The sequence below is a fragment of the Aegilops tauschii genome, chromosome 1 (assembly GCF_002575655.3).
Source record: "Aegilops tauschii subsp. strangulata cultivar AL8/78 chromosome 1, Aet v6.0, whole genome shotgun sequence".
Classification (NCBI taxonomy): domain Eukaryota; kingdom Viridiplantae; phylum Streptophyta; class Magnoliopsida; order Poales; family Poaceae; genus Aegilops; species Aegilops tauschii.
Genome location: NC_053035.3, coordinates 206,592,176 through 206,619,071, shown reverse-complemented (window position 1 = coordinate 206,619,071; position 26,896 = coordinate 206,592,176). Strand labels below are relative to the sequence as shown.

Here is a 26,896-nt window from a genome sequence, read left to right as displayed (position 1 = left end):
GGGCATAGGTTTAGTCCGGCGTGTTGACCTCTCTATTAAGCCTAGGTCGGGTTGCGACGTATTGTTTGGCCGAGGCCGGGCATGACCCAGGAAAGTGTGTCCGGCCGGAGTTAATCGAGCGTGGTGGGTAAGTTGGTGCACCCCTGCAGGGAAGAAAACATCTATCGATAGCCTGTCCTACGGTAACGGACACTTGGAGTTGTTTCCCGATCGATACAACTAGAACTGGATACTTGTGATGAGAATTGGATTGTGATGAGAAATGGATAGTATGGCTCTGGGATTGCTTTCTTGCAGGGAGTCGAGAAAGGATCTCTGGCCGAGGTTGATAACACTTCTACTACTTTACTTTATGCTACTCTACTTCCTCCTGTTGCTGCAAGATGGTGGTTTCCAGAAGATGCTAGTCTTCGATAGGACTAGGCCTCCTCTCTATTCTAGCATTTCTGCAGCTCGGTCCACATATACAGCCTTCCTTTGATAATGTTGCATATGTAGTGTAGATCCTTGCTTGCGAGTACTTCGGATGAGTACTCACGGTTGCTTTGCTCCCTCTTTTTCCACCTCTTTCCTTTCTTCTCGGATGTCGCAACTAGATGGTGGAGCCCAGGATCCAGACGCCACCTTCAACGATGACTGCTACTACCCTGAGGGTGCCTATTACCAAGTGGATACCGCCGATGACCAGGAGTAGTTAGGAGGCTCCCAGGCAGGAGGCCTTGCCTTTTCGATCGTAGATGCTTTTGTGCTAGCCTTCTTAAGGCAAACTTGTCTAACTTATGTTTGTACTCAGATAATTGTTGCTTCCGCTGACCCTTGTGTATTCGAGCTTATGTATTCGAGCCCTCAAGCCCCCTGGCTTGTAATATAAAGCTTGTATTATTTTATTTTGTGTCTAGAGTTGTGTTGTGATATCTTCCCGTGAGTCCTTGATCTTGATCGTACACCTTTGCGCGTATCATTAGTGTACGATTGAATCGAGGGCGTCACATTCTGCTACACACATGTGAACACGCTGTCCCAGACAAGCATGGCCACATAGTAGTCTTACAACGAAACACTATCGAGTTCTGTTTGGGAACCATCATCGAGGATACCGAAGTCCTCACATAAGTCCGGATTAGCTCTTAAGAAGGAACTTCTTCTCCTTGAACAACTCAGTCAGTGGCTTGGTGTGCTAGGGAATACATATGGAATGAAGGTTGTAAGTCTCCAAACCACAGAATACTTCGCACGTATGCATGACTAACTTGGGATGATTCTAGAGGAAGCAAACAATCTTTCTCGAATCCACGGCGACAACTTACATCAAGTGCACGTGAATTAGTGGAAGTCTCTTCTTTCATCCAAACATATACCTCATGAACGGGACACGAAGGCAATGCTTACAAAGTTTCCAATACTAGCTTAATGTCCAACAAAATCATGGAGAAGATAAGGATGTTGTCGATGGGCTCAACAACATTTATCGAGGTTCCATATAAATGGAATTCCACAATCATGTGAACAAGGTGATAGCATTGGTCAGACGCAAAAGATATAATGGTGTATGCTCGAGGAGACAACCACGAGTAGGACAACATTACAAACATCGTTGGTTCTGATTTGATTTGACAACAGCCCACACTCAAATCAAAGTTTGGACAAGACAATAGATCCAACAATTGATCACGACGATCAATAAATGAAGATATCATCTTTCTTCAACACATACACACACAGAAGATATCCCTTAGAGATGAACTAAGTCGGACAAACTTTTATCTTCCAACTCTCCAAGTTGTTGTTTAGCCTATCCAACTAGTTCAGGAGTATTCAACACAGATCCTTGGAGAAAGGGTGGTTTATAGAAAAACCAACTTGATCACGAACTCAACATAGCGGTCAGGTGACAACCTGGTAATACTTCTAGGAAGATATCCGGAAAATCACAAACCACTGATATGTTATTAAGCTCGAGAACAATCATGCTTTTCAGGGAAAGATGATATGATCACGAGAGCAAGGGATTGACACAATCCTAACTCTTTGATCGAAGAGTGCACTAGGGAAAATGGACTAGATAGCACGATCAATCTTAGAATGATGATTCGATAACCAACTCGCTAGGAGTGAAATTATTGTCCATTAACTACCGAATAATAGGGTTGCTAGGAGTATTGATTTCACACATCGCAGTTCACTCGTCGGCATTCTGGTTGTAACCAACACAGATACCGAGGAATGAAGAATGATGGAGAGAAGTATCACTGATTTAAGAATTCATAAGAGGGTGTGCAATTCTCACGATACTCTTATTATGAAAAAGGGTGATACTCCGAGGTAGAATAGAACAAAAGCTGGATTGGCATTTTGATATGTGGATTACAACTACTTTGACCCAATCCTAGAAATGGATGAGGTACTGGAGTTTGTTTCTCCTAGTCATTCCGGAATAGAATGGCTTGATGGTCCACAAGAATAATAGGCATCGATAACATGAATGCACAACTATTCTTGACCAACAATTGATACAGGAGGGTCTGAATACAACTAAAAAGGGACAATTCAGAGGAACATATAATTTCTTTAAGTTGTAGATGCATCGGTTAGCATGTTGAATAAATTCAACATGTTTCTTCCGGATAACCCATGCAGAAAGGAAGGACTGGCAGGTTCACAATATAGAATCGAGAACTCATCAAGAGCACTCCTATTGTGATCTTTTGGTTCAAAGAACTTCTGCCACATTAACCCATGGTATTTGGAAGATTGATATACCACGGACCTCGAAGACTATCACAAGGTTAGTAATATCCTAGAGGAACTAGCAGACACTATCAACACGAGATAAGTGGAGTGAATCTTGGGTTCAAGAACCCAGGAATGGAATACCTACTAACTAATAACATCATGGGATGCTTTCGAGAATGATAGGCAGAATCATCACACTGGGAACACAAAACATGGCTAGATTACTAGGTGATTCTCTAAGATGCCTAGGGTCATAATAATAGCTCCAACATATATGCCAAGGAAACAGAGTACCTCAACACACTGGTTAGTGTGGTTAATCTGGCCCAAAGGAACATCGGGAACGGAAAGAAGGGAGTTGCAAATGCATCAGACTATTTAGAAACCTAGGATGACTCGGATAGGATAACGGCTATAAATGCTCAAAAGGATTTGATGCATCCTGCAAAATGGTGGCATAACCAATCAACACCACAATATCAAGGTTCCGAGATCAACTGTCAGCACATGGAAATAGTAGGAACTGAACTGAGGCTTGAATCCATCAATCTTATAAGTCTATGGATTAGTAACACGTGATCCTAATAGAAAGAATAGAAAGCCTAGTTCCTTAACCCCGTAGGAAAGATAAGATGACTCGGATCAGAAGGGTATAAGGTAAAGGAGTAAAAGAGTCTTACGTTCCCTTCCACAATCAATTCCCTTATATAACTAAAGCATTTCTAGACTCGACTTTGACCAGTTTGGCTTGGTAATCCTACAAGCAGTCAGGCTCTGATACCAAGGCTGTCAGGACCCCGATCCTAAGTCACACCGATCTAGCATGTAACACATCATACACTTTGCGGCCTCACACACGGCATTCCCACGGGTGCCACCTTACCTGGCCCGGGACCGTTTACGCCTTTTGGATCACGTATATGATAGTGTCGCTAGCATCCATATGACAGAGAACCCGGGCCGACATGACTAGTTGTGAATCCAAAGTGGCACTAACTTACAGGGACAGGCATACATGACCCAGCAACGAACGTGTCGGTCATCAACGTATGAACCCAAGTCGTAGCAAGCTACATGGACTTAAAGGAACAACGCGTGACATTTCCTTGAAGGGACAGACACAGGAACGAACAAGGACACATGCCGGCCAGCCTAAGTGTTCCGGAGCAGTAGCAAGCTACCATGGCTCAGTGGAAGCACTAGGAGACATTTCCCAGTAAGAAAGGCTACCAAGAATAAACAACTAGGTTGTCGGATCCCACACATACCAAGCATTTCATTAACATACACACAATATGCTCGATATGTGCAAATACAACATGGCATCACAACAAAACTCTATGACTCAAAGTATTTATTCATTAGGCTCCGAGGAGCCAGATAATACAAACATGGGTCTGATGACCCAGCATTCAAGTCATACAAGCAATAAGCACATGCGTAAGCTTAACTTGTCTGAGTACAGACAACTACAAATGAAAAAGGTTGAGAAGCCTGACTATCTACAAGACCCTGCCGAGGGCACAAGATCGTAGCTGAGGTAACAAGCTAAACGTCGAAGTCCAGGCGGAACTACTAGTGAGACTAAAGTCTCTCTGCAAAAACATAAATTAAGCAAACATGAGTACAAATGTACCCAGCAAGACTTACATCAGAACTAGCTACATATGCATCATTATCAACAAAGGGTGGTGGAGTTTAACTGCAGCAAGCCAGCTTTGACTCAGTGGCTATCCTGTACTACAATTGCAAGTAACTCTTTTGAGGTGGTGCACATGAGTCCACATATTCACCATATCAATACACCACTATGGATCCGCTCCCGTTTCCCTACGAGAACGCCATCCATAGCACTCACGCTTATCTTGCGCATTTTAGAGTATCCACTTTCACTTGTCTATGAAATGTACAGGCAACCCAGAAGTCCTTTACCGCGGACGCGTCTATTCGAATAGATGATGTTAACCCTGGAGGGGTGTACTTCTTCACACACGCTCTCGCCACTTACCACCATGTACACGTCGTGTATCTCGGCAACCTTCAAGCGGAAGCCTGGCGAGAGAGTCAGCCACGACCTGACTAACCACGCAAGTCTCTAGTCTAGGTTTATCGCCTATTCGGGTTCCATCCGCAAGGAGATCCGGCCGGGGTGTCGCTCGCGGCTCCAAACGATGTGTACAGGGCTCCCAAGCCCACCAAACTGGCGACGCTTGGTATACCCGGCCACGGTGCCTAGTCTGTCCCAAGCCCACCTGTACCGGGTACCACTTGGTAGACTCCTAACACTACCTACAAACACCAGAAACTAGTTGCAACTCCTGGACAGAGATCGAGGCGATTAATAAGCCGAGAGGGGTCGAGTTACCGGAACCCAATGTGTGGTAGTAACTGTCATGGATCACAAACATAGAACTCAGTTCCTGAGGACGGTTTCAATGAGACAACCCACCATGTACTCCTACATGGCCACTCACCGCTAGCTTTACGAAATCGTGTTCACACACTTAGCTCTCAGCAGTAGGACATGTTCACAACTTTCCAATTCATCCCCGATGAATCAGACCTGACACAACTCTAAGCAATAGCAGGCATGACAAACAAGCATGAATGAGTAGGCACATCAGGGATCAAACAACTCCTACTCATGCTAGTGGGTTTCATCTATTTACTGTGGCAATGATAGTTCATGCAGAGGAAAAGGGGTTCAACTACCGCAGCATGTAACAGTTGACACGTTGTTATCCTAATGCAGTAAAAGAGAGCAGGAGCAAGAGAGTGGGATTGTATCGGAATGAACAAGGGGGTTTTTCTTGCCTGGCACTTATGAAGATAGTATAGCTCTTCATCGGTGTCATCGAACTCATCGTCGGAACACGTCTATCGAGAGGGAACAACCACCGGCAACAGAGAAGGAACACAATAATGCAATGCACAATATGATGCATGATCATGACATGTAAATATGTTGTGATTTGAGCTAATGCAACTAGCAACAGGTTAAATGGAGTTGGTTTGAATCCAAGATTCAAATTCAAACTCCATATGTGGATATTCAAATGCCATTTATATGATTGGTCCTAAACAGCAGCTATAAGTTGTTCTAACATGCATGGAAATGGTACGGATGGATAGATTGGATTTTTCTGATAATTTTTCATATATAAATCTTTTCATTCTAAGCTATAGATTAATTTCTATGATTTTTTGAAGTTTAGGACTTTTTCTCGAATTTCTGGTTATTTTGAAAATAAACTAATTCCAGAAAAGATTAACTGCGACAACACTGCGTCAGCATGACGTCAGCGAGTCAAAAGGGATGGTCCAGGTCAAACCTAGCGTGCGGGGTCCACACGTCAGTGACTCAATTAGTTAACTAACTAATTAGGGGTTAGGTTAGTCACTAATCTAACTTTGACCAGGGGCTGGGCCCGCATGTCAGCAAACCAGGGGGTCAAATCCCTGGTCAACTGGGTCAAATCACCGGCATTTAGACGCCGGCAACGACCAGACGCGGCGACGGTGCTCGGGATTTGGCTATGGTGCCCCGTACGATGCGCGGCTAGGCTCGCTGGAGAGCTCTTGTCGGCGCGCATCGGATGGGTGTGGTAGACGGGCGTGTGGTGGCCGGAGCTGACAGCGACAAGCTCGGCAGCGTCGGCCGGCGTTCAGGTGTGCGCGGGAACGCGGCTGCGCTGTGCCAACGGGCGAGGCGAAGCACTGGAGATGCTCTACGCGGTGCAGCGAGCTTGGTGGACCCGCGCCCGGAACCAAATGGTCACCAGAGCGTCGACGGTGTTGAGCGCAGGCGGCGGCGGGTTTCCGTCATCGGCGAAACGGCTACTAGAGCTAGCAAACATCGCAGAGACAAGGGGGATACGGTGTAGAAGCTCACGGGGATCGTGTAGGGCAGGTCGGTGAGCTCGGGGAGGGGCCGGAGCAAGCGGGGCGGCGATGGCGATCTCGGCGGACCGAGGTTGAAGAAGACGGCGTGGTCGGTGTTCAAGGGCGTCCGGCGGGGCGTGGCTCAGTGAGGGGGTCGAGGACGAAGTAGCGGAGATTCTTGGCACATCGGCGCTGCGTGGGGTGGCCGGTGGACTCGGCGGCGAGGAGTGGCGCGCTCCTGGGCGCCTCGGAGAAGAGGGGGAGAGGGTGCCAGAGGAGGGGGGGAGCTCGAGGGAGATAGAGGGAAAGTCGGGCGGCTCTGGGGGATCATGTGGCGTCGTCCAGACGCGTCGAGGAGGAGCCAGGCAGACAGGGAGGGAGGAGGTGGCCGTGGCGTGTGGCTGTGCGCGTCGGGCATGCGCCCTCGCCTACTGGCGCGAGGAGGAAGGCGACAGGAGAGCGCATGGTGGGCTGGGCCGCCAGGTAAGGTCCAGATGGGTTTCTCTCTCTCTGCTTTCTGTCTTTTATTTCTCTTTTCTATTTCTCTGTATTTTGTTTTGATTTTATTTAAAACACCAAATCATTTTTTAAACTTTATGTAAATTGTTATGTGAGCTCAGAAACTAGTCCAAGGTCACAGGCAACTTACAAAAATATTTGAACTTTATTTCTTATATAACAGAAATAAATCCAACTAAAATATGTCATTGATTTAATTCAAAGGCCCAAAATAAATATTTCTGTGATTCCAAAAATATTGGTTTCAATTTTACCTCTTACCAATATTTTCACAGAGTAACAGGAACATTTCATTGGGCTCATTTGATGAGAATTAAATGTTGATTATTTTTTAACTGATTTCTGAGGGTTTCAACAAACCTCAGTTCAACTTTCAGAAATTTTAGACATGATGCATGAGTGCAGATGCAACTATTTCACTCAAGTATTCTAGGGCTATGACACCTTGGGCATCCCCAAGCTTGAGCTTTTGTGTCTCCTTAATTCCTTCTATATCACGGTTTCCCTAAATCTTAAAAACTTCATCCACACAAAACTCAACAAAAACTCGTGAGATAAGTTAGTAATAACCAATGCAAAAACCTTATCATTCTCTATTGTAAAAAATCACTAAAATTATTATGCAACATTGCATACTAAATGCCTCTGCATATCTAATACTCCTATCCTCAAATAGAATCATTAAACAAGCAAACATATGCAAACAGTGCAAACATAACAGCAATCTGCCAACACAGTACAGTATGTAAAGAATGCAAGAGTATCAATACTTATTCAACTCAAAAAATTCTGAAAATTTAACACACTGTAGAAAATTTATCAGAGCTTATTGTGCAAAAAGTTTCAACATTTTATCACATTCTGAATTTTCTCGGGAATTTTTGCAACAATGACAAACTTTCTGTTTTGAAACAGCAACTCATACACTTGCAAAATAAGCATGGTAAAGCCTCTCCTTGGCATTTTTATTGGAAAGAAAGATGCAAAATATTACTCTAAATAATAGCAAGAAAATCCTAACAAAATAAAATGACGCTCCAAGTAAAACTCATATCATGTGACAAATGAAAACACAGCTCCAAGTGAGGTTACCGATAATGTTGAAGACGGAAGAGGGGATGCCTTCCGGGGCATCCCCAAGCTTAGTTGCTTGGATCTTCCTTGAATATTACCTTGGGGTGCCTTGGGCATCCCCAAGCTTCGGGTCTTGTCACTCCTTATTCTCCTCGTATCGATATCTCACCCAAAACTTGAAAACTTCAATCACCCAAAACTTAACGGAACTCCGTGAGATAGGTTAGTATGATAAAGAGCAAACCATTTCACTTTGGTACTGTCAAAGACAAGATTCATAGCATATCATTTCCACAACTTATATTGAGCAATATAAGCCATAGAAACTAGAAAACAAGCAAACTATGCATTGAAAACAGAATCTGTCAAAAACATAACAGTCTGTAGTAATCTGTACTCCAACCATATTTATGCTACTCCAAAAATTCTGAAAAATTAGGACCATGTAGAGAATTTGTATATCTATCACCTGTAGAAAATTCAGAATTTTTCCACGTTGCAGTAAAATATCAGAATTTCTGCACTGGACGCAAAAGTTTCTGCTTTTTGCACAGAAGCAAGTCAACTATCATCCACACTATCCCAAAGGCTTTACTTGGCACTTTATTGAAATAAAACCTATAAAACATGATTACTACAATAGCTAAATCATGTTAACACGCAAAAATAGTAGGGGTAAATGTTGGGTTGTCTTCCAACAAGCGCTTTTCTTTAATGCCTTTTAGCTAGGCATGATGATTTCAATGATGCTCGCATAAAAGATAAGAATTGAAACATAAAGAGAACATCATGCATCATAAGTTCCTTTCTCATAATAATTTTCAGTAGCATCATGAATAGATTCATCAATATAACCATTACATAAAGCATTCTTTTCATGATCCACAAGCATAGAGAATTTATTACTGTCCACATAAGCAATTTTATTCTCGTTCACAATAGTGGGAGTATCATATGAAACTTGAATACTAAAAATTGTTCCCACATTAAGAGAGTAATGTTCAGTAAAAGGATATTAAAAATTATGACAATAATTATCACTACTTTTTATAACATAAGTATCATCACAATAATACTCATAAGTAGGAGGCATGCAATCATCATAGCAAATTTGATCATTCAAAGTAAGGGGACTAAAATGATCATCCCCATTAAGCATAGCATCCCCAAGCTTGGGACAAACATTAATTGCAGCAAATAAATTCTCAAACATGTCATTTTCATCAAACATAGCATCCCCAAGCTTGTGGCTTGGCATATCATAAGCATAATCACTCTCATCATTAATAGTATGAATAGCACCAACTGTATAACAATTGCTATCATCATAATTTCCTGAGTTGGTGCCAAAAAGATTTCCAAGATTATAAGAAGTATCATTATCTTCTCAATCATAATCATCACAACAACCAATAGGCATAACAAAATCGTTATCAATAGTGCTCTCAGACATTGTGCCATAAGACATAGAAGCAATATCATCATCAAGTGCATCATCTTCCACAATTAATTTTGATTCATTTTCATGAGGCACAACAATAATAGGAGCAACATTATTTGAGAGAGATACATTTTTACCTCTATTCTTTCTTCTTCTTCACCACATCATGTGTGGGTTTAATTAATTTTTTCAAGCTTCTTGTTGAAGAGATTAATTGGATAGGAAGCTCCTCCTTGTTACCTGATTCATCATAATAAACACTAGGAGGGTATTGGGAAATAATTTCCCTTTCATTATTACTCACTTCATATTCTATTTGTTTTCTTGTCTTTAGATAGTTGGGAATATAAGGATTCTCAATGCAATTTACCGCACAAAACATATAAATTTCCTCTAGATCAAAATCAAGAAATCTCCCGAGACTAAATTTTGGAATACCCTCAGTTATACGTTTCATTTCTTCATACCCCAAAAGAAGACTAAGCTCTTTATGATGCTCAAGGGTAATCAAGTTATCACAATTTTTGGACATGATTTGATCATGAAACAATTGGCATTTGAGATTTATATGACCACGTTCATTGCAAAATTCACAAGATGGCAAAAAAAAATCTTTCAGCACAATCATCTAGCCTCTCTTGTAACTTTTTCGTTTCTAAATATTTATGCTTCTTATAAAATCTATCTTCCCTTTTTGGTGTGCACTATCGTCTAGCCTCTCTTATAACTTCCCGCCTGGCCTTGGTCGTCACGACTCACGTCATGTGAACCTCGCGAGGTGCCCCCTGCATAGATATCTCCGCTCCTCGGGAGCCGTTCTAGCGAGGCCGCCCTCAGGGAGGCCTTGGTGTCGTCCGCCTCGCGAGGCTTGGCCCCTCGCGAGGGTCTTGAGTTGTTGTTGCTGAAGCTGGGTCGTACCGGGCCGTTGGTGGAGCCACGTCGTGGGCCGCAGGCAGGCAAGTCTGGGCACCCCCGTTCCCAGGACGCCGACTGTGTTCAACTGCTATATGCATATATATGGTTGCTCGTCGTTGAGGCGACTGCGGAGCGCTCTACTCGCGTCCCTCCGCGCGCACTCTACCAACGGTTGGGCGTGTGCACGATCACGTCGGGGGCCCCATATGCATGCGGTTGCACCACGCGCATTGCCGTGCGATGCAGTTACGTGCGGCACGATGGATTTATGCGCTGCAAATTAGAACTGCCATTAGGGCCTACCGATATTCCAGGGCGTCTGGCTTCCCCTTTAATTCCCACGGCCATTATAACCTTAGTCTCTTTCAACCTTTCGATCACGCCCCACAATACAACAAGCACACCCACGACGACACATAGAGAGGGGATGTCTAGCGGTGCTACAACGGAGTTAGGCGAGCATAAAGTGGAGACCCACGCGAGGGAGACGGATCTCTCTGTGGTGTACACCATCGACCCGGCCGTGGTGGACGACTACATCAACATCGTTGAGCAGTTGCTTGCTTGAGACAAGTACAAGGTGGTCGGCATCGACCTCCAGTACACCATCGGTCGTCCCAACATAGATCAGAAGGTTTCCGTCGCCCAGTTGTGCGTGCGCCATCATGTCCACATCTACCACTACTGCATGGCCACAGAGCCTTGCGACCATTTCACCAGGTTTGTCAACAACACCGACTACAAGTTCACCACGGTGGAAACCACCGACGATGTAAAAGCGCTCAGGGATACGGGCTTGGCCTGCCAGAACCTTGTCGAAATCCGTGAGCACTACAGGGTCTGGGGCAGCACGAAGAAGGACTCCCTGGTTGAACTCGCCTCGGCCATCATCGACCCATACTACGAAAAGATGAAGCAGGATGTCAACAGAACACGTCCCGTATCTAGACAGAGGGCTTGGATGAGGCAACTGGATGAACCTCACCTCAAGTTCGCGGCCAAGAGCGTGTACACATGCTACGAGATGCACAGGCAGATCGTTAACATGAGGAAGTGCCTTGTTACGGAGATCGACGAGGCCGGATCGAGCCACAACCACAGCAAGCGTCACAAGAAGTAGATGATGATCAGATGATCATTTATCCTAGTTAATCATGCATGTAATATATAGTTTACTTTGGTGTGTGGAAATGCCATGTGTGTAGTATCCACCTATGTAATTATGCATGTAATAGTTTACTTTGGTGTGTGCAAATGCCATGGTTGTAGTAGCCACCTATGTAAGTGGATGTTTAATTTGGTTATGCAACCATGTCCTCATAAGTGTGTGTGTGTGTGTGTGTGTGTCTATATTTGGATAGATATTTGGATCACATCAGCCCCTATAAGGGCCCGATGGACCCCTCCTGAACTTCCCTGAACTGCCCGGCCCGACCAGACAAAATCCCACCCGATCCCGAGCCGCCCCGACAGGATCCACCTGATCCCCCAATCCCGAGCCGACCAACCCCCCTCCTCGCCGCTCCTCCCCTTGATCCCCGACCTCCGCCCTCGTTCGCCGCCGTTCTTTGCCGGATCCACCGCCTCCCCCCCACCGTCTCCAGCTCTTGGCTGGCCAGATCCGCCGCCTCCCCTCCGTCTCTAGCTTCTGGTCAACCGGACCCGCTGCCACACCTCCGTCCCACCTCTTGCCCGACTACCGGCACGGGCGAGCGAGCGACGGCGGACGCCGGCGCGAGGGAGCCCGCGTCGCCTGGACGCGACAAAGCCGCCATGGACTTCCAGAAGCCGCATCCTCATTCCATCCTCACCGCCCGACGCCTTGGCAGACCAGATGACGGCCCCAACGCAAGCTACGGTGAACTACGCGGCCAACGGAGCAACTCCTCGGCGGAGGCGGCATCAGCGGCGCCTTCAAATTCAGCAACAGTATATGAACTTCCTCCCACTTGTTGCCTTCTTCTTCAATCTTGCCCTTGTGTGACCTTCTTGCTCCGTGCAGATGAACTTCGTGCCCTCTACAAGACATGGATTGCCATGGAATTCCTCTCCTACCTCCAGGACGAATTGTTCTCAGGGTGTCCTATCAGCTGCTGGAAAAAGGTTGACCGAACTTCTAGCCAGGGTATGGTTGAACTTCTTCCTTCTTTTCGTTATTTTCTTACAGCCATGTGAAGTTCAGGTAGTTTGTGAGCCTCAATCCAGGCTGCAAAGCATTTGGAAAATCTGCCTGCTTACAGCCATGTGAAGTTCAGGTAGTTTGTGAGCCTCAGTCCAGGCTACAAAAACAGTAGAAAATCTGCCTGCTTACAGCCATGTGAAGTTCTGGTAGTGTGTGAGCCTCAGTCCAGGCTACAAAACTGTAGAAAATCTGCCTGTGAAATCTTCCTGCTTTTTCACATTCACATGTGAAAAGCCATGTGAAGTTCAATTATTAAGTGTATAAGAGTTCAGGTTGGTATGTATCTGGTTCTGTGCAAAAAATAAAAGGAAAAACAGAACATGCATGTGATCTCGCATGAAGGTCAGGTTGGTATGCACTAATGGTTAACCCATTCAAACTCATGAAGGTTCAGGTTTTTTAACTGTAGACAGTATTTCCCCTTTGCAAAACAAAAAGTTCAGGTTGTGGAGAGTGCTCAGTTTAGGTACATATAAGTAATCAAATAGTGTAGAATTAACAGAATGTGAGGTTCATTCTGTGAAGGGTGCTCAGTTCAAGTACAGAAGTATTGGCAGATGCTCAGCTCAGTTAAGAGTGTGATGCCTGTCCTAGGGGAAAAATATGTGCATGAACACCACTTTTATATGAGAAGTTCAGGCTATGAATAATGCTAAGTTCATTTACAAAGGTATAGGAAGATGTAACTTGTGTGCTAATAGACATTTTTTTCATTTATGTCAGCAAGACGAGAGACGCATGAAGAAGCTTAGAAGTTCCCAGCAGCAAGTACACAATTCTAAGCCTGTACACGTTGGGCCACCCCCTCAATGGGTCATACCTCAAACGCACCAACAGCATTGCCAACCTGCTCCAGACAAAAAATGGATGACACCCGAAACACATGGAGCTTCCAAGATGCTGGGTCACAGCCCTATCCGCGCAACTTTGCGCCTCCACCTAATTGGGTGACGCCAGAAATCCCCCGCGGATTCTTTGTATCCACCAGCAGACTCCCAAGCACGCCGATGGAGGAGGGGGTTAGCTCAAGCCCTGCGTGTAACTCTGGAGGTTATCCTGGTGTGCCTAGTCAATGCCAAAGGGATGCAACTAAACCGGATCCCAAGACAAATCCAACAGGAACACACACACACGGAGGAGAGTGCTCTGCACACTACCACCGTTGGATCCTGCTGCTGCTGCTGCTACAAGTCAGAATTGTACGGGACATAAGGTAGATGGATTGCTTCACAAAACAAAAGAGCAAACCAAGACCAGGATCGCAATACCTCCACGACCACCTCAAGCAAAAAAGGACGCAAACAAGAGAGAGGCCATCTTCAGCCCTCCTTCCTCCTCGTGATCCACTCCTGCATCCTGCTATGATTACTCCGCCGTGCCCCATCCCAGAGGGACAGCAGCAGACTCCGGTGGAGTTGCAATCATACACGCACGTTAGTGAAACAAAATATTTATATATGCATCTTGTATTATCTATAAATTTTCTGCTCCCTCCAGGATAACAAGTTCATAAACTGCATTTTAATGTGCCGTTTGGATTATTTTTTTTCTTTTTCTGCAGATGCCGGATCTCCCAGATTATCAAATATCAAGACTAAAGATGCGATTCCAAGATGTAGAGAAAGCAAGGGAATTTTATAACAGATACGCCAGACACGCTGGTTTTGGAATCAGGAAGACGGGAGGGAATGACAACCACGAGTATTTTGTTTGCGCGTTCCAAGGGAAACACACAACTTCTGTTTCAGAGGCTGACAGGCAGCGAAACAAAACATCACAGAGGACAGGCTGCAATGCAAGGATGAGGGTGAAGGTCCAGGAGGATAACACATGCGTGGTAGTGGACATTGAGTACAATCATAATCACCAACTCATGCAAACTGATGACATGCTGGTATTCTTGCACTCACACAAGAATTACGACCCCACTATTTTGGAGTACGTAAAGCTCCTGCAGTACCATGATGTCAAGCACACAACAATCATGTCCATGCTATCTGAAAATGAAGATGGAAGCTACTTCCTAAGCATGACCGGACGAGACCTACTAAACCAGTAAGTATTCAAACATCCACATAATGCAATGTACATAGCATCCTAGGTCACAACCCTTTGCTAGCAAAAATAACAAATGCATGTTTGCATGTAATTTGCAGGAAAGCCATGAATGCAAGGAAATATGATTTGGATGATGTATTGAAACTTGTTTCATTCTTCAAAGACATGAAGGCAATCAATGATGAGTTTTTCTATGACATACAAGTAGACAAGGACAAGTCAATTAAAAACATTTTCTAGTCCAATGCAAGCTGCCGAGGAGCCTATCAAGACTTTGGCGATTGTGTAACATTCGACACAACTTACAAGACCAACAGATTTCATATGCCTCTGGGAGTGTTTGTTGGAACAAACCATCACTTGCAGTCAATGATATTTGTTGTTGCCCTGATCAGATATGAAGACGCAAAGTCATTCAAGTGGCTGTTGGATACATTTGTACGGTGCATGAACAACAAGCACCCAACTTGCATTCTAACAGGTGAGTTCAAAAAAACCTACAAGTTTCATCATCTTTTCAGTCTATGGGTCTGTATTGGGTATATTTGGTTTTATCTGAAAAATAATGTAAGGCAAGTAGTTCAACCACTGTTAGCACAGAAGTCCAACTAACAATACAAGAAAGCCAAATTATCTTCACATGTTTAGAAAAAAATTAGTTATGAGTGTGAAGTTCAAATACACGAATCATAGAAGTTCAAGGACAAAGCTATAAGAAAAATATATGTAACATGTTCAGAAAAATATAGTTATTTATGTGAAGTTCAAGCACTGGTACCACAGAATTCAAGAACACTACTTTAAGAAAATTTTGAGTGTGACACTACTAGGTAGTCCTACTGCAACCTGTGAAGTTCAAGCACTGGTACCACAGAAGTTCAACAACACTGTTGTAAGAAAAAAATACATGTGACATTTTTAGATAGCCATATTGCTACATGTGAAGTTCAAGTACTTGTACAACATAAGTTCACCATCAGTGCAAAAAGAAGCAAGTTTCACTTTTTTAATTCATGCAGACCAGTGCCCGTCGATGGTGAAAGCTATACCACAATCATTTCCGAACACCGTCCACAAGCTATGCCGTTGGCACATCATGAAGAAGTATAGGGAATACCTCGCGTTGCTGTACAAAAAGTATAAAACAATCAAAGAGGAGTTCACAGCTATATTAAACTGGCTCCTGATGCCAACGGAGTTTGAAGCTGCCTGGGCTGAACTCGTGCACAAGTACAACCTGGAGAACGACCAGATGATGATCCAGCTGTGGAGTGATAGGAAAATGTGGATTTCAGCATATTACAAGAACATTTTCTGTGCTAAAATGACTTCCACACAACAAAGCGAGAGCATGAACCACGTGCTCAAGAAAGGGTTTGTCAAGTGGACCCAGAACCTACACAAGTTTGCTAGGCGGGTAAATGCTTGCACACAAACTCGGATGCAGAAGGAGAACGAGCAAACAATGACCAACATGGCATGAAGACAAAAAAACACCCCCATCATATTGTGTTTTCCTTCAACATGTGCACTTTGAATTTTAAAAAATGAAACCCGTGACTCTGCTTCGACTAATATCTTATTTTTTGACATGTGCAGACCAATCCCGTGACAAAAACAACTTACGGCTACGAGGAAGACATGTCTATCAAGTACACGAGAGCCGTGTATACCGAGATGAGTACTAGGATGAGAAAAGCCACGCTATTTCGCGCAAAGCGTACAGCAGAGCCCACTAAGTACCTTCTGTACTACCACAACAAGGTTGGCCATGATGAAGAAGAAAGATTTTCCTAGTCAAAGCATGAATTCCAGGTTGTAGCCGACCCAAAGAATGAAATATACGAGTGTGAATGCAAGATTTGGACACACACAGGTGAGCGGAAAAACAAACTCATTAAATAGCTAAACTAGTAGTATCATATCAAAATATATGAAACTCATTGCTGGCTCACCAACTATGTATTCTGCATTCATCACAAAATGCAGGCATGTTCTGCCTTCACATCATGAACATACTGGACTACCTGAAGCCTGACAAATTTCCACACGAGTATATCCTCAAACGGTACACAAAGACTGCAAGATCACAACCAACCTTTGATACAAGGGACTACAACACAACTGCATCGAATGGCAGCTCAAGACTATCGAAGCAAGACATCTTGCTGCAGCTAAATTTGATGGTTAACAAGAAAGCGATGAGATGTGACCAGCAATATGACAGAGCCTTCTATGTTCTCAAGAGGCTCGTGGAAGAGCTTGATGCAATACATTCAGCAAATCAAGCGGATGCTGAAGAAAGGATGGCTGAAGAGCATGCTTAAATTGAAGATGACCTTCATTATTATGCAGTTGAAAAGCTCAACGTCGCTGATCAAGCCAACCAATGCAAGCAGGGTGTTGACCAATTAATGCAGCAGCGGCAGCAAGAGACGATGAAACTGCCGCTGTACTCTGAAACAAAGGGTAGGAAGAAAATCTCTGCAGCAAAGAAAAGTGACAAGAGAGCTCAAATAAAGGCACCACCTGCAGGAAGAGTCGCCGTGCTCGATGAGAACGGAGTGCCACTTGGACACAGGCAATGTAGTGTGTTGGGGATATTACCACTGGGCGTAAACCGGCCAGGAGAGGCCGGGTTAACTTCATAAGTAGTTCATCTGTATCTGAAGCCCATGAAGACAGACGGTGACGCTCCATGAAGGCCCAGGGCCCAAAGCCGGTTTAAGGCGTGTAGACACAAACCGGCATTGAGATGTAAACGTGTGTTGTAAGATATACGTAGCAGAGACCGAGCCGGACACGATTATGAGCCGGCCTCTAATCTATAAACCGATGGGCGTCAACCCATGTATATAAGGGGACGATCCGGCGGCGGTTCAGGGACAACAAACAACAACTCGAGACTCAGGCAAAGCGTATTCGCTCCCTGGTCATCGAAACCCCATCAATTCTATCACAACTAGACGTAGGCTTTTACCTTCATCGAAGGGGCCGAACTAGTATAAAACTCTCTTGCGTCCCTTGTCCGCTTTAACCCCTTCAAGCTAACCCGTAGTGATGGCTCCATGACTAAGTCCTTTCTCTAGGACATCTGCCGTGACAAAACCACGACAGTTGGCGCCCACCGTGGGGCTATCGCACGATGGTTTCAAGTTCTTGGAGGGCAGCTTCGAAGGACTCAAGGGTTACGCTGTGGGCCGGATGACCAAGAGTCGTCGCGGCAAGCTCTACATCGACGATGCAGGCTGGGGCCCCGACACCGGTTCAATCGAGTACGGGTATCGGGTCCCTTTGGTGGCATACACGTTTTCATTGGCAAGAACGGTGAACCGGGCCCTGAGTCGGGCATCTGCGCCGATCTCGTCGAAATGGCTCAGCGTGCGAGATCTGCCCGGGTCAAGCCTTTCATGAAGCGTGCCTTCGTGGGAGTTATCCATGGAGGTGAATCTCAGGATAGATCGGAATCTGGTGGTGAGACCGTCGTTTATTCCGGCGATGAGTCATCGACTGGAGAGACCGAGTCGTTATATCAGTTACAAGATGGCCGGATTGGGTGCTGTTCCGATGGCGACAGTATTCTGGACCCCTTTGATCTGCCAAACCGGGTGGCGATTTTCATGGCCGGCACGCAACCGGCGCTCCACTCTACGACCGCAGCGGCGATGATTTCCGGATCAGCAGCAGCGGCAGCGGCTGGGGCAGGAGGCCCTGTGCAACCGCCAGCTCAGGTTCTATCTGATTTGTTTGATGTATTGGCAACGCTGATGGCAGAGGTTAACCCGGCGGACCAGGATGCACACAATGCGGAAGTCGCGAAAGTAAAAGATCAGATCACCCAGGCAAAAGCTGACTTAGCAGCTGAGGATACTAGGATAGCCGCGGAGCGGGCCGCTTTGGATGCACAAGCTTACCGGATTATGCTGGATCAGAGTGCGTCGAATGAAGTCCTGAAGAGGAGGCACCGATCTCGCCTGCCGCCGGTTTATGAAGCTAGAAATCTCTTTAACACCCCAGGAGCAGGAACCAGCAATCCGCCGATGGTAAACCGGGCAGAGACACCTGGAGCAGGAGCGCCGGTTCAGCCACGTTTGGTGGATCCGCCTCGTCAGAACAATGTTGTGGTACCTCATGTCCCCACACCACCGGGTCATTACTCTAACCAAATGGACAACATTGTCGCTGCCGCTTCACGGCTGGCGGCCATCCCGATCGAAGGCGATTCACCAGCAGCGGTCGAGACACATCGGGTTAAGGAGCTTCTTCAGACAGCCTTGATTCAACAGGAGGCTTATTCATATAGTCGCGATCAGGTTCATTCCACTCCCCGTCCAAGCCGGAGTTACAGCAGGCGTATGGATGAACTGGCAGTATCAAGCAATGCATGGAACCATGATCCGCCTCGTGGCCATAACCCGGCGGGTGGTGCCGGTGAGGCTCGGGATGTGGTGGACTGGGCTCGGGCATGCAGAGAGGCCGAGTTAGCGGCGCAGCATGAGGCCCGTCAGCTTACTCCGGTTCGTCCAACCACATCGGTGGAGCCAGGAGTTACCTCTAGTTCCTTGGGAGTGCCATGTCTTGTCCCAGCGTTGCGCAATGTGCGCCTGCCCAAGGATTTCAAGGGCCCGCGCAAGGTGCCGAATTACACCACCAATTTGTCCCCTGAAACATGGGTTGAAAGCTACGAGATGGCCATGGAGATGCTGGACGTGGATGATGCGGCATGTGTGAAGTACTTCACCATGATGCTAGAAGTAACGGCCCGCACTTGGCTAAAGAGTTTACTGGCTAATTCTATCAGGTCTTGGGCTGAGTTGAGAGCCCGGTTTGTTCAGAATTTCAAGGATACATGCAAGCAGCCGATGTCAATTGTGGACTTAGCTGCCTCTGCCCAGGAGGAAGGAGAGTCAACAACCCATTGGGTGCGCCGGGTTTCGGAGATTTTGCATTCATCAAACCGCATCAACGCTGACACCGCAGTTTTAACATTGGAAGGCAATTGCCGGTTTCAACCCTTGAAGTTGAAGTTGGGACGGCTCAAACGTCATTGTAATGACATGGGAACCCTCATGGTTGCACTGGTGAAGTATGCCGATTCTGATAGTACCAAGGATCCCGAGTCTGACGATGATAAGACAGGGAAGGGAAAGAAGAGCGGCAACGTCAAGGGGCAGCCACAACCCGGCGGGTCATGGAAACGGCGGCAAGCGTAAAGCGGAACAAGGCTTAGACTTTGTGGCTAACACTAATACGCACGACAAGGGCCAGCTGCATAAGGGTAAACCGCCCTGGCGGAATGGAATGCCGAATCCTAATACGGACCATTTGTCGTATCTGTTGAACCAGCCCTGTCCAAAGCATGGGACGAAGGAGGAACCATCTACACACCTCTGGAAGGATTTATATCATGCAAGAGTTCAAAAATTCTGACTCTTTCCGGTATGATCATGGATCAGGAGGCGGTTCAGGCTCTGGCTCTCATGAGCCGGGTTATGGCGAAGGAAATTCCGGTTCGGGATTCCATGGCAATCAGGGTGGACACAACAATCAAAGTAATCAAGGTAACCAAGGTGGCTATAATTATCAGGGCAATCAGTAGCAGCAGCAGTCGGGTTACCAGAGCAACCCGAAGCAGTTGAATAGCGGACAGTATCATGTCTTCACCACTAGCTTGGACAAGTGCGATCAGAAGCTTCATAAAAGGATGGTGAATGCCGTTGAACCGGCGGTGCCCCGTTATTTGCGCTGGTCCGAGCAGCCCATTGTGTGGAGTAGAGACGATCATCCACCCCGGGTTGACAATCCGGGTCATCTGGCTCTAGTGGTGGCACCTCAGGTGGGAGGTTATAAGTTCACTAAGGTACTCATGGATGGAGGGAGTAGTATCAATATCCTTTATTATGAAACTTTCCGTCGCATGGGGCTAACAGATAAAAATCTTAAACCGTCCAATACGGTGTTCCATGGTGTGGTGCCTGGTAAGTCGGCGTATCCTGTTGGTAAGATAGCCCTGGAGGTGGCTTTTGGAGATGAGCATGACTCGAGATCATAAACCTTGACCTTTGAAGTGGTGAAAATCAGAAGCCCGTATCATGCCCTATTTGGACGGCCAGCTTATGCCAAGTTTATGGCACGGCCTTGTTATGTCTATCTACAGCTCAAGATGCCGGGTCACAAGGGAACTATAACCGTGCATGGAAGCCGCAAGATTGCTCTAGATTGTGAGGAAGGTGATGCGGCTTATGCTGAGTCGGTTTGTGCAACAGAGGAGTTGAAGTTTTACAAAGACAATGTTGATCCGGCAGATATGACTTCGTTGAAGAAACCAACTACGGAGCATGATCCGGCCCTGAAGTTTAAATCGGCTGATGAGACTAAACTTGTTGACTTCGTGCCTGGCGATTCGTCCAAACAGTTTAGCATCAACGCTAACTTGGATCCGAAATAGGAAAGCGCGCTCATCGAGTTCATCCGTGAGAATCGGGACATCTTTGCATGGAAGCCTTCTAACATGCCTGGTGTACCGAGAGAACTCGCTGAGCACACTCTCAATGTTGATCCTAAGTATAAACCGGTCAAACAGTTTCTCCGCCGGTTCAACGAAGAAAGAGGCAAAGCTATTGGAGAAGAAGTAGCCAGGCTCTTGGCGGCTAGATTTATCGTTGAAGTATTCCATCCTGAGTGGTTGGCTAATCCAATGCTGGTCCTCAAGAAAAATGGCACTTGGCGTATGTGTGTGGACTACACAGATCTCAACAAAGCTTGTCCAGCAGATCCTTTTGCCCTCCCCCGTATTGATCAAATTATTGATTCTATGGCGGGTTGTGAGCGTTTAAGTTTTTTGGATGCGTATTCTGGTTATCATCAGATCAAAATGGCAGTTAAAGACCAGGAGAAGACAGCCTTCATAACTCCCTTTGGAGCCTTCTGCTATGTGTCCATGCCCTTTGGGCTTAAGAGTGCACATGCAACTTATCAGCGGTGTGTACAGAATTGTCTTCATAAACAGATCGGCCGCAATGTTCATGCCTATGCGGATGATATTGTGGTAAAATCAAGGAAGAAGGAGACATTGATTGATGACTTGAAGGAAACCTTTGATAACCTGCGGGTTTATAAAATGATGCTTAATCCGGCCAAGTGCGTTTTTGGTGTACCTGCAGGCAAGCTCTTGGGTTTTTTGGTGTCTAACAGAGGCATTGAAGCTAATCCGGAAAAGATCAAGGCCATCACCTCCTTGGCTAAACCAAAATGTATCAATGATGTTCAACGCCTGGCAGGTCGGATTGCCGCGTTGAGCCAGTTTATCAGTTGTCTTGGTGAGAAGGTCATCCCTTTGTATCAGATGCTGAAGAAAATGGATAACTTTGTCTGGAGTGACGCCGCTAATGAAGCGTTCGAGGATTTAAAGCGGCAGCTAGCTATTCTGCCGGTTCTCGCTGCTCCGGTTGACAAAGAGCCATTGTTGCTATATGTGGCAGCTAACGCTCAGGTTGTTAGTGTGGCTATTGTGGTGGAGCGCAAGGAGGCAGGAAAGGAATATCCAGTTCAGCGGCCGGTTTACTATATTAGTGAGGTAGTCATTGAATCAAAGCAAAGGTACCTGCATTGGCAAAAATTGGTGTATGTGGTTTTCATGGCAAGCCGGAAGCTTAAGCAGTATTTCCAAGGTCATCCCATCACGGTGGTCAGCTCTGCTCCTTTGGGAGATATAATCCAGAATAGGGAGGCAACTGGTCGGATTGCTAAGTGGGCTATCGAGCTCGGGCCTCACGGGTTGAAGTACATACCCCGAACGGCGATCAAATCTCAGGCACTTGTGGATTTCATCAATGATTGGACAGAATTACAAGCGCCAGAAGAGAAGCCGGATCACACTTATTGGACTATTCATTTTGATGGGTCCAGACAATTGGAGGGCTCGGGGGCTGGAGTCGTGTTAACTTCCCCACGAGGTGATAAGTTTTGTTATGTTCTCCGTTTAATGTTCCCTTGCACTAATAATGCAGCTGAATATGAGGCCTTACTCCATGGTCTACGGATGGCTAAGGAGATGAATCTCAGCCGAGTTAAATGCTTCGGTGACTCGGATCTGGTGGCTCAACAAGTGTCTGGCACTTGGGATTCCAAGGACCCACTAATGGCAGCATATCCTCGTGAGGTGGATATTGTTGTAGGTCACTTCAAAGGTTATCAGGTGGATCATGTGGACCGGCAGAAGAATGAAGCGGCAGACGCTTTAAGCCGCCTGGGTTCCCAACGTAAACCGGTTCCACCTAATGTTTTCCTGGACGTTTTGCATAATCCGTCCGTCAAGCTCCCTGGTGAAGAGGATTTGGCCGTTCCTGATCCGGAGGCTCAGTTGGTGGCAGTTCTACATGTTATCCCGGATTGGATGGTTCCGTATCTAGCGTATATAAACTGGGGCGAGTTACCAGAGGATGAAACTTTGGCCAGACAGATAACCCGGCGGTCCAAGTCCATGACTATTATCAATGGAGAGTTACATCATTGCAGTGTGACAGGGGTGTTTCAACGTTGTGTATCTCCTGAGGAAGGCCGTGAAATTTTGCGTGAGATCCACGAAGGAGATTGTGGACACCACGCCGGTTCAAAATCTTTGGTGGCCAAGGCGTTTCGTCACGGTTTTTATTGGTTGACAGCTCATGCTGATGCCGAGGACTTGGTTAAAAGATGTGATGGCTGTTAGAAATTCTCACGGCGTGTTCATGTACCAGCTCAAGAATTGAGGATGATTCCAATCACCTGGCCGTTTGCAACTTGGGGGCTGGATATGGTTGGGCCTTTCAAGAGGTCCAAGGACAAGAAGACCCACCTTTTGGTGGCGGTTGATAAGTTCACAAAATGGGTGGAGGCAGAGCCAGTTAGTAAGTGTGATGCAGCCACGGCAGTTCAGTTCATCAAAAAGGTGATCTTCTGGTTTGGCTTTCCACACAACATTATAACAGACAATGGTACCAATCTGTCAAAGGGTGCCATGAAGGAGTTCTGTCAACGTGAGCACATCCGGCTTGACGTGTCATCAGTGGCTCACCCCCAGTCCAATGGTCAAGCGGAGAGGGCCAATCAAGAGATCTTGAGAGGCATCAAACCCCGGCTTATGGTTCCTTTGCAACGGACGCCGGGTTGTTGGGTTGAGGAGTTACCTTCAGTATTATGGAGCATCAATACCACACCCAACAGATCGACAGGCTACACGCCGTTCTTCATGGTTTATGGAGCGGAAGCGGTTCTTCCTAGTGACATCCGTCATGACTCGCCTCGTGTAGCGGCATATGTTGAAGAGGACAACGAGAAGGCACGGCAGGAAGCCCTTGACCTATTAGATGAGGAGTGTGACATGGCGGCAGCCCGTTCGGCGATTTACCAGCAAGATCTGCGTCATTATCATAGCCCCCGGGTTAGAACCAGAACCTTTCAAGAAGGAGATCTGGTGCTTTGACTCATCCAGGATCAGACGGATATGCACAAGCTATCCCCCCCTTGGGAAGGGCCTTTTGTGGTCAGCAAGGATTTGCACAATGGGTCGTACTACCTAATCGATGTTCGAGAGCGCAAAGACTCACGTAAATCGGAGGAGGAGACCAACCGGCCGTGGAATATTGCTCATCTTCGGCCCTACTATACTTGAGCTACAGGCTCTTCTTATGTACATATTATGACATTGTATATATTATGATCAATATAATAAACCGGAACCTCAGCTAAAGTGGGGTATCTGTTGTTTTCTTACATCACGTGTGGTTACATGGAGCTTGCAAAGCGGCGTCCGGTTTACCCCTTGATTTAGCTTATTAAAGCTTGATATCAGATCACTTGGGGGCTTGGTCGTATCCGAACCATAGCCACACCTCTTGATCAGCGCAATGCCACAGCATCATTTGGGAGCATGGTCGAACCCGAACCATGACTACGCCTCTTGATCGGCGTAAAGCCACAGAATCACTTGGGGCTTGGTCGTATCCGAACCATAGCCACGCCTCTTGATCGGCGTAATGCCACAGCATCACTTGGGAGCATGGTCGAACCCGAACCATGACTACGCCTCTTGATCAGCGTAAAGCCACAGAATCACTTGGGGGCTTGATCGAACCCGAACCATAGCAATGCCTTTTGATCGGCGTAATGCCACATCATCACTTGGGGGCTTGGTCGAACCCGAACCATAGCAACACCTCTTGATCAAATTCGGGGCCTGGCAGCCCGTGAAAAGCCTCGACTACAACGGTTTTATTTGCCTTTTGCTAAGTTTGTTTTTCTTTTGCTAAGATTTGTGATGTTTTCAAACCAGTGTTTATCAACCCGGTTGGGCTATCAGCTACAAGTTATCAGTACATGACCAAGTTATAATCCGGAGACTATCAGCCCGGTCTGGTTTTGACTCATAGTCACCAGTATGGAATAAGCCGGTGTTTATCACAACCCGGAACGGTTTTGTTGTAAACCAGCATTATATAACAGGAGATACTTTTACTCTGGATCAAGGTTATTACCTTCATTACAAGGTTGGTCAGCCAACACTATGCTTAAAGGTCGCAGGTATCATATATTTCCATACTTGGTTATCTTTTACAACCTTGGTTATAAAACTTGGTCATATATATAGTTGGGTATCATGACCTGCCCGGTGGTAAACCGCCAGGGCATTTTAAGCTTTTTATCTGCAGGAACAATTGGAATAAATAGCTATGGATTATGAACATCATATCTCAAAGCATGGCGGATTAACACGCATCAGTTGCAGATAAATATGCACGAAGGCATAACAGACCAAGTGTTTTAACTAGCCTATTACAAGGTGGTTCAGTATTCAAAGGAATAATTGTTTCTCAATAAACATTGCAGTATGGAAGGCTAAACCGGCCACCAGTTTCTGATCACGGAGCAGCTTGACCTGACGGCTACTGGTCATCTTGCACCGGTTCTTCTTCTTCGTCCCTACCCAGCGGCTGGAAGTCAACAGATGTCCAGTCGATCCCAGTTAAAGCTTGGAACATAGCTTCGTCGCTTATAAGGGTGGACGGTTCAATATCAGGGGCATAAGTGTGCTTACGGATTGGAGGGATCAGGCTTTGAGTTTCAAGAGCTGGCGCAGCAACCCGCTTGTTATTGATATCACAACTCGCCTAATAATGTGAAAGATCAACTTCTTCAGCAAGTTGACAAGCCAGTGGCCGTACTTCCCGGTTTATGGCGCGGAGATCTTCAATGCAAAATTCTGATCCGTCCTCTTTCAAGCTTGTGTAGCCTTTAGCCACGTCTGTTAGATCAAGATCACGCACCCATGCTTTTGCCCGGGTTAGCGCGATCAGAGCGCCAGCCCTTGCAGCAGACCTCTTTAGCTCTTCTATCCGGGCCGGCGGCATAGATAGCCTGTCTAAGGTATCCTTGATCAACGTCGGGGGTGGCTTATTGTGCGAAGCGGTGCACATAATCCGTTGTGCGCCGGTATAAAGTTGCTCTATCAGCGTGTAGGCAGCTTTCAACTTCTTCTGCACATCTGAGCCCAGATGGCTAATGCGGGTTCCTGTATCGTTACAAACATCAGTAAACCGGCAACACATGAGAGGATATGTTGAAAGCATAAAGGAAGGATGCTTACCAAACACAGCAGAGGTCATAGCATGCACTTGCCGCTTTACACCAGTCAGCTCGTCAACCACTGGTTTAAGAGCGGCTTCTGCGTTTTCAGCCCTTTTTATCAAAGCGGCTTTTTCAGTCTCCCAATCCGCCCGCTCTTTGTTGAAGCCCTCTTTCAATTTCTCCATAGCGCCTAGAGCGCGGGTCAACTCTTCCTTGGCTTTGGAGACTTCACCTTGCTGGGTTTTGATGTTCTCCTGCAGATCAGCGGTTTGGCGTTCCTTCTTGCTCAGCTCCGCCTGTAAAGAGACAGATACATAATGAGTTGACAGTACATATTTGAAGTACCAAGCACATAACAAGTTAAGCCCTTATTACTTGGGGGGCTCATGCATATTTGCGTTTACTCAGAAATTTTTACAAGTCCCACAATACAAGTATTAAGCTTGGCACTTGGGGGTTAATGTGTGTTTTCTCAAAAAGCTATTGAT

General features: G+C 46.1%; 1 protein-coding gene across 1 annotated transcript in view; it reads left to right on the top strand.

Moving 5' to 3' along the window:
• The window catches only part of LOC141028010 (protein FAR1-RELATED SEQUENCE 5-like), a 44,385-nt gene extending 27,254 nt beyond the window's left edge, over positions 1 to 17,131 (top strand). The window contains exons 3-8 of the mRNA XM_073505773.1: positions 14,308 to 14,801; positions 14,903 to 15,022; positions 15,200 to 15,285; positions 15,824 to 16,221; positions 16,404 to 16,485; positions 16,794 to 17,131. Of these exons, the coding sequence (XP_073361874.1) occupies positions 14,308 to 14,801; positions 14,903 to 15,022; positions 15,200 to 15,285; positions 15,824 to 16,221; positions 16,404 to 16,485; positions 16,794 to 17,131 (1,518 nt within the window). The remainder of the gene's footprint in view (positions 1 to 14,307; positions 14,802 to 14,902; positions 15,023 to 15,199; positions 15,286 to 15,823; positions 16,222 to 16,403; positions 16,486 to 16,793) is intronic.
• Positions 17,132 to 26,896: the final 9,765 nt, after the last annotated feature.